The sequence below is a fragment of the Watersipora subatra genome, chromosome 2 (genome assembly GCF_963576615.1).
Source record: "Watersipora subatra chromosome 2, tzWatSuba1.1, whole genome shotgun sequence".
Classification (NCBI taxonomy): Eukaryota; Metazoa; Bryozoa; class Gymnolaemata; order Cheilostomatida; family Watersiporidae; genus Watersipora; species Watersipora subatra.
Window position 1 is genome coordinate 480,924 of NC_088709.1, and position 14,685 is coordinate 495,608.

At 36.6% G+C, this 14,685-nt stretch overlaps 1 protein-coding gene across 1 annotated transcript; it reads right to left on the minus strand.

Moving 5' to 3' along the window:
* Positions 1-10,186: 10,186 nt before the first annotated feature.
* Positions 10,187-14,434, minus strand: LOC137387858 (uncharacterized). The gene is made up of 5 exons (XM_068074373.1): positions 14,387-14,434; positions 14,135-14,178; positions 12,506-12,562; positions 12,111-12,219; positions 10,187-10,974 (listed from the first exon to the last, which is right to left on the minus strand). The coding sequence occupies exons 4-5, from the start codon at positions 12,200-12,202 to the stop codon at positions 10,722-10,724; spliced, it is 345 nt and encodes a 114-aa protein (XP_067930474.1). The 5' UTR covers positions 12,203-12,219; positions 12,506-12,562; positions 14,135-14,178; positions 14,387-14,434; the 3' UTR covers positions 10,187-10,721.
* Positions 14,435-14,685: the final 251 nt, after the last annotated feature.

Consider the following 14,685-nt stretch of genomic DNA (forward strand, 5'->3'; position numbering starts at 1 on the left):
GTGTTACTGATGTAGAGGTTAGTATAAGTAGCTTTAGCTGTAGTCATGTTTCATATTATAGAGAATCTTAGTCATGATGTCATACTAGGTGTAGATTTCATGAACGCTCATAATGCCACTGTAGAATATGACAATCATGATGGTTCCTTGTTGCTGGGAGGTGTTTTTGTTTCTACTATTGAGAGTTTAGATGAAGGCTTTCCAAACGTGAGTGTTCTCACAGCAGAAACATTTGATATACCTTCCCAAAGCATCGTTGTACGGTATTCCTTGTAAAATTCTTTGATAATGCGATAGCTGATGGCAATAGAAGATAGCTGATGACAATAGAAGACTACGTTACTGTGTAGCTGAACCTCTAGTCTATAGTTCTGGTCCTTGTCTCATTAGCAGAGCCAAACCAGTCTATCATATATCAAATGACACAAATTAGGACATAACTGTTCAAAAGGGAATTAGCTAGAATTTCCTCCATCAATGAAAATTTCAAAAATACCACAAAAACATCAACGACAGTGAACTAGCTGTTACAGCTAATGATAGCCATATTGTAAAAGTTTTGTGCGACCTTCACTTTCCTCCACTAGTACAAGACTCGTGCATGAGTACAATACATATATTTCTGCTTAGTTCATCAAGGTGTACAAGAAAGAACCAAGTAACAGGCAATGAACAGGCCCAGAACAGCTCTGCTCTTCTACACAAATGTTCGAGCTTATATAGCTAGTAAGCTCCACATCCGTTCTACTTGGTTGGACCCGGCATGGCTCTGGGTGGGCTTGGCTGAACTCCGACCTCATTAACATGCCTGACTGAACACAGCTTAGCTCGGCTTAACTCAGCCCTATGCTCAGCTCCCAGTGGACCACATTCCACAACAATATCAACGTGCAAGCGTGTAACGAAAATGTGGTTTCGCTTGATGGGCAAGCATCAGCTAATGAGCTGAACATTGACTTCTCAACATGTGCTTTAGATAGCCATGATAAGGCTGAGCTAGTAGGAGAGTAGCTCAGCCTTATCAGTGAGTATGGTAGAGGAAAACCCTGATGTTTTTGCCAAATCATGGGCTGATCTAGGTTGCACGGATCTACGTACTCACAAAATTGCCATGAGTGAAGCACATCCGATACACTCATTTCCTTATGAAATCTCACCAGTGATAAAGCAAGAAATCTCTAGACAAGTAAAATAATTGCTAGAGCTAGGTATTATAGAGGAAAATGAACGATTGAAATAATCCTTGTTTTATGGTAAGAAGTCTGATGGTAACTCTTGGCGCATGGCAATAGATTATAGGCGCATAAATGCTGTCACTAAACCAATGATATGGCCTTTACCACTTTTCACTGAAAACATAGATACATTAGGCAGTGCAGATGCTAAGATATTTAGTGTGCTGAATTTAAAAGGTGCTTTTTGGCAAGTGCCATCATACAAAGATACTAAGGATAGATCTAGTTTTATTACCCATGATGCAGTGTATACATTCAACAGAATTCCTTTTGGGCTCATGAATGCTCCAATGTCGTTTCAACAGTAATGTCTAAGACATTAAAAGGTATTAGCTGGAAGTATTGTCTTGCATTTATAGATGATATCGTAGTATTCTCAGAAAATTGGAGTGAACACAAAAAGCATCTGGCTGAAGGTTTTTGCTAGGCTTAAGAAGGCAAATCTAAAACTTTACCCAGCAAAATGCAAGCTAGCTTGTACTAATGTTCCTTATCTAGGATACACAATTGGTGACAATGGCCTTTTTGTTAATCATGACAAAGTGAAAGCTGTGCTAGAATAACTTGTACCAACTAATGTTAGTGAGGTTAGATTGTTTCTTGGGCTAGCACAGTATTACTCATGTTTTATACCCAACTACAGTAGCATAGCTAATCTGCTACATGGACTGACAAAGGCTAGCAAAAATCAATAATTTGTTTTAAATGCGGAATGTCAACATGCCTTTGAGCCAATATACAATTCTCTAGTCTCACCACCAATTCTAGTCTTGCCTAAAGCAGACTCAAAACCAGTAATATATACCGATGCTGACAAGGCGGTAGGTTTTGTACTAGGGCAAACAGACGATGAAGGACTAGAGACTGTGATAGAATATGGAGGAAGAACGCTTCATTATGATGAGAAAAATTACTCTATATGTCACAAAGAAGGTCTAGCCTTAGTTACAGTTATTGAGAAATACAAACACTACATAGCGGACAAACATTTTTTTGTACTGACTGACCATATTTCTCTCAAGTGATTAAAAAGCATTAAAGATGCTAATGGAAGGTTAGGTAGATGGTCATTGTTGTTACAGTCCTATATTTTTGAAGTACAACACAAGAGTACAACCCATCAGCAAAAAGAATGCCGATGGGTTGTCTGGAAGACCATATACAAATGACAATAATAATGAGAAAACAGTGACTGACCTGGTAGAGCACCTTCCTGTTCTAGCTACTGGAAACATTCATAGTGAAAATGCACCCAAACCTTGTTTGTATGAACTTGAAATGGATGGAAGTGCTTTGGAACAAATTGGTGTTAAGACCATAAATGTGGTCAGTTTTGATGACAAAATAGACATGCCGAAGGAACAAAGAGATGATCAGCTTGTGAGTCATTATATAAACTTTTTGTCTGAGGGCTTGCTGCCTGATGATTCTAAATTGGCAAGAGTTATAGAAATTAGGTCACAAGATATGGTTTTACAAGATAACATCTTGTATCACTTCTATACACCAAGTGGCAGACACATTGGCCCAATAAAGCAACTTGTTGTGCCCAGATCACTAGTACCTACAATTTTGGAGTCCTATCATGGGAACCACATTGGGGGGTCATCAAGGTATTGATCGTACATACCAACTGATCAAATTGAAATAATTTTGGCCTAATATGTATACAGATGTGCTCAAATTTGTCAAGTCTTTTGAAATATGCCAACAAAGCAAGAGAGATTTTAAGAAAAATCGTATCCCACCATTGCAGCCATTGCCAATGTCAACAGAGGCATTTATTAGAGTTCACATGGATTTCATTGGTCCGCTCAAAGAGGCTGATGGATATCGGCATATACTTCTGGTTGTTGATTATTTTACTAAATGGCTGAGTGTTTTCCTTTGAAGACAAAAGGAGCGACTGAAGTTGCTAAAACTTTCTACGATGAAATAATCCCACGACCGAACGAGCGGAGCGAAGTTTGAGAGTTTTTATGATAAATGCATGTGCACACAATTTACGAAAATTATTCATCAACAACATTGCTAACCCTTGTCTCAAAATCTCATAAACAAATTTAACCATCGTTTTGTAGAGTCGTTAAAGTATAATTACGATACAAAACACATATAAGCCTATTTAAATATGTTACCAAGTCTTTGTAAATTGTCGAAAGTCTCTTAAAACTTACCTATCTGATCAGATTATACACAAATAGACAGATTAATTTGGCCAAAAATTGTCACAAAATGCTTGAAAAGTTTGGTTTAATAAAAGTTAAGACCGAAAAACGAAACGCCGAGCAACAGAAAATAGAATCAGTAAGTTGTACACATTTCACGAAAAAATAACGTGCATATTTCACCAGTCTATAGCATTGTCAAATTGCCGAAGGTTTCTGTAATTAACGTAGAAGTACAGAAATCGTTTCTTTTTTGCCGATTTTAAAGTAACTGACATTTTGGAAACTTTTGAGTACTTTGGTATTCTAAAAGATGTCCAAAGCAGTGAAAGTAAAGGAAATGACAATGATATTTTTTTCTAACGATTCTTATGAGATTATTACAATATTTAATTATAAGTTTGGATGACTATTGAAGTGTAGTAGTCACATTAACAACATCGATGATGGGTAATATGTTACTGTTATTATTTTTTGTAAATAGTTTTGTTAAATAGATTTTGTAAAAATCTATATAAATATTACAACTTCTTGATATTGTTTGCTATGACGTTTTGAAATGTAAACAAAATTGTGCATTGGTTTTCTATTATTACTATATTAATAATATTGGTTATTCTAATAATATCAGTGCATTTTACTTCTAATATTGCATTTCTCCTATTGCAGGGGGAGAGATATAAACATATAATCTTTTCTTTTCATTATTGCTGTTTGCTGTAAATAATAACACCCACACCCAGTACATTACACCCACCATTGCAGTTATCCTATTGCGCTGCAGTGCCATTTGACTGCTAATATTGCATTTCTCAACCATCAGTACCCTTTATTTTTACCATTATCACTTGGGTCGTGGGCTTTATGACAGGGGAATTTCTAGTATGTAGATATGGGGCATCTAAAGCATTGGTAGCAGATCATGGTCAAAATCATCACCATATAATCCACAAACTAATGCTGCCTGTGAAAGAATGAACTCGACTATTCTCACACAACTGAGGGCTATGTCTGACACGACAAATCAGACTAACTGGTCAAGGCTCTTACCTAGCATTATGGCTGCTTATCGGGCTATTCCGGCAACGCAGTCCATATTATTCTCCCCAAGCTACTTGATGTTTGGTAGAGATATGATCTTTCCAGTTGACAATGAGTTACTTCCTGTTTCACCACGTGGCCCAGACTACACTGCATACATGAATGGTCTTTTGTCTGACCTGCGCTGTGCTCGTGAAATTGCAGAATTAATCATAATTTCTGCTCAACAAACTTACAAGTCTAACTTTGATCAAAGAAACAAAGTTGTTTTGCCTACATTTGCTCCAGGCGATCGGGTATGGTTGTACTGTGCAAAAACTGCAACAGTACTTAGTCCTAAACTATGTAAGAAGTGGTTAGGGCCATACATGATTATTACTGCATACACAAATCACACATATTTGCTGCACAGGTGCAATGACATGAAACTGCTTATAGTTATAGAGTAAATGCATGTCGTCTTAAGCCATACTATGGTGAACGCCTAGTGCCAAGTGCAAACCCAGACCTAGATGGGCCAGTAAACTCTGAAGGGTTTGACACTGAACATCCCGGAAATGGAGAGACAACTCCCCAGACTGCTGCTACAGATAGTAGTGCAACTATTGACAATCCCATACCAGTAGTTGCAGGGAAATCTGCAACTCAAACTGACTCTGACATATATATAGTTGACAGACTCTTAGATACTTTTGTAAAACAGGGTGTGCAATACTTCAAAATAAATGGAAAGGTTTTAGTGATCGCACCTGGGAACCAGCTAAAAATATTCCATAAGAAAGGGAAGAGAAGGAGGGGTAGGAAGTAGTATGTAATTAGGTAGATTAGATAGTAGTGTAGTATATAGTAGTTAATAGTAGTAGTCGGATATTATACTTGTTTGACAATGTCTAGTGGAGGTTGGAAAGGATGGTGTCTGAGTAGTGACTTTGGAATTGTCTTATGTCTGATTATGCCTGCATGTATTTTATCATTTACTCAATTTATTAGTTTGCATGGGTAGTCGGCATTTATATTGATAGAAATGGACACACTTCTAAATCTTGTTTTTCATAGAGAATAAGTAGCTTGTAGACGGGTGGTAAGATAAGGCATCTGAATATCAATAGTGTATCTTGTTGATAAATGAGATTAATTCCACTGGTGAAATAAAAATAGCCAGTCATCATGTATGATCAAAAGACATGCATGCCGGCAAATAAATTAATTGGTCAGATGTATGCTAGCCAGTCATCATGTATGTTTAAAATATATGCATGTAGTTAATAATTAAGATATAATTAGTTAAATTTACTGTAATAGATTAGCCTTAACTACACCTTGAACCAAGTTATGAGTTGTCTAGTCATGCAGGGTTGTGACCTGTTGTCCATTGGTGCTGGGGTTGAATGGCTCGCTTTGGATTAGTAGTTGGGGCGCTTTGGACTGATCACTCGGGGTGCCTGTGTGACGGGAGCTGCTGTTTGCGACTTGCTGGAGGGTTCACCCGCTGGACGGGGTTTCTCCTGTTGGCTTGTCTAAGCTCTGCTCGAATGTGGCGGGTCACGGAATGTCAAAGTTTGGTTAACGGGACAAATGCACTAGAAGCTTGACATGTTGATTGCCTATGAGACTTACTAGCATTGAATTTTTAATCTTTTACAATACATTTTATTTTGTGTTATTTTGAACATAAATAGAAGAGGCAAATATCATGTGACTACTATTGACCTCTGACCTTTTTATGTGTTTTACTGTTTTACTTGTAATTAATAAATAGAGACAGTTGGGCTCTAGATGTGAAGCAATAAGCACTCTTACATTAATTAGCGATACACATCGATACACTGAACTACTATAGTCCTACACTACAGATGATAATACACACAATAACAATCATACTACATAAGCATTTTTTTAAATTTATGTCAGGTAAGAATTGCATAAAACAACTATGGGCATGGAGTTGTAGACCTTAAAAGACAGAGGCAAGTTATAACTCCTGCATAGCCTGATATACCTAAAGCTACATGTAAAATAAAATTTTCAACAAGTTTGTGTGGTTTGCCATTTTCATTGTTATTATATATTAGTAACTATCAATTACATTTATTTTAACCTTGTTTTAGTATTTTTAGGCACTGGCAGTGTTTGTGGATGAATTTTGCCCTGATAAAAAGAGCAATTTAGAAAGTGTTGCTCTGTCCAGAAACACCATTGCAAGAAGAGTGGAAAATCTGAGTAAGGACATTGAGCGTACAATGAAAGCCCAGATTAAGAAGTTTGTTTATTTCAGCATAGCATTAGATGAGAGCACAGATCGGTCTGACACTTCTCAGTTTGCAATTACATGTATGATACGGCGATGATAATATGTTCAACGTTGCTGAGGATTTTCTAACAATGAGTAGTCTTCATGGCACAACAACTGGAAAATATGTCTTTCAGAGTCTATTAAAAGAACTTGCTGAGTTCAGCCTACCACTGGAGAAGGAGTTCAGCCTACCACTGGAAAAGATGTCTGGTATTTGTAATAATGGAGCACCTGCAATGGCAGGGAAAAACAATGGACTAATAAGTCTTTTACTCAGCTCTTACTGTTGGGATGTTTCTCTTGTGGTGCACCATCGTGTTATACACAAATAAAACTTAGCAGCGCAAACTCTGAGGATGGATCATGTTATGGGTCTGCTTGTATCCACTGTTAACTTTATTTGATCATGAGCATTGAACCATCGACAATTTAAAACTAGAAATTCCACTGTCATACAGCCCACGACCAAAGTGATATTGGAATAAAGAAAGGGTACTGATGGTTGAGAAATGCAATATTAGCAGTCAAATGGCACTGCATTGCAATAGGATAACTGCAATGGTAGCTGTAATGTACTGGGTGTTATTATGTACAACAAACAGCAATAATGAAAGGAAAAGATTACATGTTTATATCTTTCCCCCGCAATAGGAGAAATGCAATATTAGAAGTAAAATGCACTGATATTATTAGAATAACCAATATTATTAATATAGTAATACAGTAATAATAGAAAACCAATGCACAATTTTGTTTACATTTTAAAACGTCATAGGTAGCAATATCAAGAAGTTGTGGTATTTATATAGATTTTTAGAAAATCTATTTAACGAAATTATTTAGAAAAAATAATAACTAACATATTGCCCAACATCGGTCACTATATACTTCGATCTTGTAAATTCAAATGCTTATTCTTATAATTAAATCTTATTAAATCGAATAATTGTTCTTATAATTAAATATTGTAATAATCTCATAAGAATCATTAAAAAAATATCATCGTCATTTGCTTTACTTTCACTGCTTAGAACATTAGTTGAAATACCAAAGTAGGCTACTCAGAAGTGTTCAAAATGTCAGTTACTTTGAAATCGGCAAAAAAGAAATGATTTCTTTTCAGTACTTCTACATTAATAACATAAACCTTCGGTAATTGGACAATGCTATAGACTCGTGAAATGAGCACGTTTTATTCGTGAAATGCGCACGACTTAATGGTTCTATTCTCTGTGGCTCGGCGTTTCGTTTGCCGGTCTTAATTTTGATAAAAATAAGGCTCGTCAAGTTTTAATAACGATTTCTTGTCAAATTACTCTGTCTATTTATGTATAGTCCGATCAGATGGGTAAGGTTTAGGAACTTTTCTACAAATAATAAAAACTTGGGAACATTTTTAAATAGGTTTATATGTGTTTTGTATCGTTATTATACTTGAACGACTCCGTTGGAAAATGGTTAAATTCGTTGATGAGATTTCGGTACAAGGGTTTGCGACGGTCGTTAATGAATAATTTTCGTGAGTTGTGTGCACATATGCATTTATCATAAAGCTACCAAACAATCGCTTCGCTCGTGTTTGGTCGTGGGATTATATTTGAGAAGATGGATTGTGAATAGAAAGATGTAGGATATTACTGTAAAGTCAGGTGGCTCAGCAGCACTAAAACACTGCGAATGTTTTACAGTCGGCTACCGGAGATTGGTTTATTCATTAGAAACAAGGGTCGTGAGTGTGATGAGTTCCAAGATCAATTCTGGATCACCGATTTGGCATTTCTAGCTGATATCACAGAGCATATGCCAGTAGTGAACCTTCAGCTACAAGGAAAGAAACAGGACATATTTTAACTCTGGAGATACATCACTGCATTCAGGACAAAGTTTGAGCTGTGGGAGAAGCAACTCCGAAAGGAGAATTATGCTCACTTCAAAACTCTGTCGGAGCGTCAGCAGAATGGCCAATGCATTGAGGTCAACTCTGAGCAATACGCTAACATCTTGTCAGATCTATCAGCTGAATTTGCAAAATGATCTTGTCAGATTGCAGAAACTGAAAAGAAGATAAAGATATTTGCCGATCCATTTTCTGTCAACCCTAGCAGTGTAGCAGCCGGAGCTCATTGACTTGCAGGCTAACAAGCGTCTCAAACAACAAAATCTCAGCCATGAACTCATAGAGTTTAATTATGATTTCATTCCAGCCGGCACATATCCAGCTCTACATAAACATGCTCTTCGAATGGTCAGCCTCTCTGGCTCCACCTACTTATGTGAGGAGTTCTTCAGTCGTATGAAGCATACTAAAAGCAAATATCGCATCGGACTAACCGATGAGCATCTAGCTCAGCAGCTCAAGATTTCATTTCCAGACATTAAACCTGATCTAAACAGGATTGTACGAGATAAACGGTACCAAGTGGCTCACTGAGAGTAGGATGCTCAGTACCATTGCCAGTGAAAACTTAACACCACAATATCTCTTCAACAAGCACACCGCACATAAACTTCATATGATGCTTTTTGTAATTACCTGTAAATGTATTTAAAACCAATATTTTGACACATTTGTTTATTTTGTAATTACATGTAATTAAAGTCTGTATATTGTTGTATTCATTTATTTTTTAATTACATGTAGTTAAAATAAATTTATTGACTGTGGGGAATGAGAATTACATGTGATAGATGGAACATGTTTTGCAATATATAAAATTATGGTAATTCAATTATTTGCAATATACATAGCAGCTATGTGTGGCCCCCAGCCTAGGCTTAACTTTACATAATGGCCAACACTCTAAAAAGGTTGGGCACCTCTGGTCTATAGGTATAACTAATATATCTGTTCTAAAAATAAACATAAGGTCTTGGAAAAACCTCAAGTACATTTGTTACCCTTATGGAACCCCTTTCGAAACTGCTAAAGTTATTGCTTGCTCATAGCAAGGTCAAACATAGGTTACATCAAGCGTCTAAATAGATTGATCAGTCATTAATAAAGATAAATAGGCCTTATTTAAGCACTTATAGCACTTACTGCTTAAAGTAGAAATATTTCTGCATTCAACACAATAACCTGAGCCTTCTCCACAACATTGTTTGAGTAATTGATAGCGTAACACAATTCTACTTATTTCAAACACAACACAGTAGATGAGAGATTAGAAGATTCAGTCATTTACTAGCACCTGAATTTGATCATCAATGAGACAGTAGAAGACTATCACTTGCTAGCACCTGCATTCACTTGTTGGTGAGACAGTTAGAAACACTGTCACTTGGTAGTACTTGTTTTCAATAGTTGGTGAAACAAGGAAATACCAGAACATGCTAGCACTTGAATTTACTTGTCAGTGGTTCACCTGCATTATATGATCAGCAGAACAATAAGAAAGTGGAATTTTGAAAAGATTTGTACTATATGATTCTGTAAACCTTGACAGCAATCTTTCTAAGTATTAATAGACATAGGAGCAATGTGAGACTTCAAGCATCAATTCACTCCTTGATTTCTCTGTGAAATCTGTTCTTTTCAGGTGGTAGAAAAATCACCACTAATCACATAATCACACATAGACAATGCTTGTATTATTAATAATATAAGGGTAAGATTACTAGCAGTAATCACACATGTAAATACTTGATCACAACACCTGATTCTGTCATAATAGAATGACAGGGTAGAGAAGTCATAGAAATATAGAGATTGGCCAGAACTACAGAATTTTAGCAGTTGGTATAGTAACATAGTATATCTGGTGTAACAATATATTAGGAGACAATGATTCCTTATCTTTAGTGTAACTATAAACATTGACCTCTCCCAACTGACACATGTAGAGCTCAAAAAATGTGTCACAGTGATGAAAAAGAAAATGGTTTCATATTTTTCAGAAAGTTTGTTAAACAAATTCTTCTGGCTGCTGTAAAGGGTGGAAGAGAAGTTGAACTCCCATTTACATCTCATATGAAGGATTTGTTTCATTTATTTGTAACATAAGATCGGTCATAGAGGTCATTGTCAAACATTTCCAATGGTTGCTTCTGTACCACAGTCACTACAGCAGGTGGTCCAGAGCTCGCATAGAGGCTATTCTCTTTAAGTATTACTGAGTCTAATTTGACAGGCAAAGCAGGTGACTCCTCATAAACTGGCTCCTTAGGTTTATCCTGCAGTTGGGCCTTTGGTGGTGGTTTTAGTGCACGTATTGGCCTCACCTCAGCATAAAGATCTCTACAAAGGGAGGATATTTTTTGTATTGTGATAGTACTACTATCACTAATATGCAAGCAGAAAAATCATGCTGTAACTACAGGTGCCAAAATTATTAGAGACAGAATGGAATGCCCAAAAGTACTAATCGAAAAGCTTTTGGAGTGAAAATGCATTTGACTAAAAACTGTTTGTGTTACTATATATAAAGTCAGAAAAGTTAGAAAGTAGCTAGTAGAGAACAGCTAGTAGAGAGTAGCTGGTAGAGAGTAGTCAGTAGAGAGTAGCTAGTGGAGAGTAGCTAGTAGAGAGTAACTAGTAGAGAGTAGCTAGTAGAGAGTAACTAGTAGAGAGTAGTTAGTAGAAAGTAGCTAGTAGAGAGTAGCTAGAAGAGAGTAGTTAGTAAAGAGTAGCTAGTAGAGAGTAGCTAGTATAGAGTAGTTAGTAGAGAGTAGCTAGTAGAGGGTAGCTAGTATAGAGTAGTTAGTAGAGAGTAACTAGTAGAGAGTAGTTAGTAGAGAGTAGTTAGTAGAGAGTAGCTAGTAGAGAGTAATTGAGAGAGTAGTTAGTAGCACAGTGTTCCAATTTTTCTAACAGAGATTTGCTCATAGGACTGATTAGCTGTAGGCAATGTCGAGCCCCAACAACAAACCATGAAGCTTTGCATTGCACCAACTGATCCTATTTACCTTACTATTATATCAATCTTTCTAATAAAGCCCTGAGTACAGCATAAAAGAAACAGAGTACAGGATATGCATCCTGAGTACCAGATATAAGGAAAATGCTCTCATTGTTGTATGGGTTAATTTCTATTACTTTTTACCTGTGGTCAGAGTTTATTGTGTAGAAATATCTTCAATGTGATGGTCTGCGGCTTTACATGTAGTTGCTGGCTAAAGCTAGTAAGCCCTAATGTAGGTGTAGGATCATAAGCCACTAAAACTACTAAACTGGTACACAAGTTATTATATAACAGAGGCTGCTAAAGCAACATGGCTGCACTGGAATGAGGGTAGAAGTGAGGCTAAACCTCCATAAAGATGAAGAAGCATCTGATCAGTAAACCGGTATCGTAACAATTCCTTCTCTAACAGATTCATGATCTGTGAGTGCAGCTTTTTAAAACTTGATTGTTTTTATGTTTGAATGCTTACCCAGCTGGTTGCTGACTCCCGTTTCCTTGGCTTCTCATAGGCTTAGCACTAGCACCAGCATTCACTTGAGGTCCAGAATTCATATCCACCATAGGATACGTTCCAACATCTGTCAATTATCAATCATGGAGCAAAACTACATGTACTAATACAGCAACATATTAGCAGCACCAAAGCCTGATATAGCAAATAGGAGACAACTCCGCCTATGAAGAATAACAATAACCAGTAACAATAAAGAAGAGCACAGATATGCTAGCACGTTGGATGTTATAATCTTATATAGTCTCATCATTCTCTAGCATCAATTCATTGTTGTCTTTAGAACATTTACAGAATACTATTGGCACACAATACCGCATAAAAAAGAGAGGGAAGAGACAATAACATCATACCGATAGGTGGTATAACATCAGGTGGCTCTAAACTGGGACAGGGATTCTCCTGTCCAGCTGAAACAACATAATCTATTGTTATAAAATAATTAGGAGCAAAAGGGTCTCATGCAATCAAATTTGATGGGGTTAATTTACGTCATCATAGCACAGTACATGTTTATGAGAATTGTTAAAATTATTACTTCTACTATGAAGTTTTTGATTCAAGTTCACTGTTATTAGTAATTGGTGTTACACTAAAAATAGAGTGCTTTATTTACATGTATTGTTAATTTAAGGCTCTCAACCTTTTCTTATAGTTTTGGCTAGTAGAGGTATTCATACTAGTAGAGGTATTCCTACTAGTAGAGGTATTCTTACTAGTAGAGGTATTCCTACTAGTAGAGGTATTCCTACTAGTAGAGGTATTCTTACTAGTAGAGGTATTCCTACTAGTAGAGGTATTCATACTAGTAGAGGTATTCCTGCTAGTAGAGGTATTACTGCTAGTAGAAGTACTACTGCTAGTAGAAGTATTACTGCTATTAGAGGTATTACTACTAGTAGAGGTATTACTGCTAGTAGAGGTATTACTGCTAATAGAGGTATTACTGCTAGTAGAGGTATTACTGCTAGTAGAGGTATTACTACTAGTAGAGGCATTACTGCTAGTAGAGGGATTACTACTAGTAGAGGTATTACTGCTAGTAGAGGTATTACTGCTAATAGAGGTATTACTGCTAGTAGAGGTATTACTGCTAGTAGAGGTATACTACTAGTAGAGGGATTACTACTAGTAGAGGTATTACCTCTAGTAGAGGTATTACTGCTAGTAGAGGTATTGCACTAGTAGATATATTACTGCTAGTAGAGGTTTTACTGCTAGTAGAGGTATTACTGCTAGTAGAGGTATTACTGCTAGTAGAGGTATTACTGCTAGTAGAGGAATTACTGCTAGTAGAGGTATTACTACTAGTAGAGGTATTACTGCTAGTAGAGGGATTACTGCTAGTAGAGGCATTACTGCTAGTAGAAGTATTCTGCTAGTAGAGGTATTACAGCTAGTAGAGGTATTACTGCTACTAGAGGTATTACTGCTGGTAGAGGCATTCCTGCTAGTAGAGGTATTACTGCTAGTAGAGGTATTACTGCTAGTAGAGGTATTACTGCTAGTAGAGGTATTACTGCTAGTAGAGGTATTACTGCTAGTAGAGGTATTCCTGCTAGTAGAGGTGTTTCTGCTAGTAAAGGGATTTTTGCTAGTAGAGGTATGTTGCTTGTTGAAGTATCCTGCAGCCTTTGTAGCTAGAAACATGCATCTCCATTAGAAAACTATATCTGCTAACAAGAGTATATTTGGTAATAAAACAATCATAGCTCATAGTATAGTTATATACTATTAGCTATGATTGTTGGGTATAGTTTTATACTAAAGACAGGCATCTCTAGTATAAAAATATCTCTACTAACAAGAGCACCTTTTGTGATAAAACAATCATAGCCAATAAAGTTAGCCTATTAGCAAAAACGTCTCTGCTAGAAACTATTATCTCTGTTAGAACATCCATTCTGTCTTAATAGTATCCTGCTACCAAGGATATTTCTACACCTACTGTTGTCTTTGTAATCTACCGCTGTATAGCTCACCTTGGGCTGTAGTTGATTCTGGTTCATTTTCACTTCCTTTGTTTCTGCAAGCAAAAGCCAAAGGCTGTTATTTTCAACAAAGTCTACCAGCTAATAAATAATAATCATCCAAAATATTTATCATGGTGCCAAGTACGATAGTTTTACAGGTTTGTTCACAGCTGTACACACAGCCTTGCAACAACAACATGACTCACTATCTTACAACAGTATTACAACAGAAGTAATTTAGTTTAGGGTCTCAATACATACCGGGGCTTGCGAATGCATCTCCAGACTAGAACTACAACAGCAACGGCCAGTAGAACAAAGGCACTGACACTTGCGCTTATTATGATTGTTTTTTTCTTTGCATCAGCTAAAACAGATGATGGAAACTTTTATAAACATGTTTCCAGTTTTTACACATACATCATCAAGGACTGCTAAATAACAAAAGAAATAGGTAAAAGTTGAACAGTTCAAGACTCATAAATAATATAAAAGTAAGTGTAGAACAGCCGCAGTCTCTAATACAAACACAAATGATTTTCTCTACAAGCACTTATTAG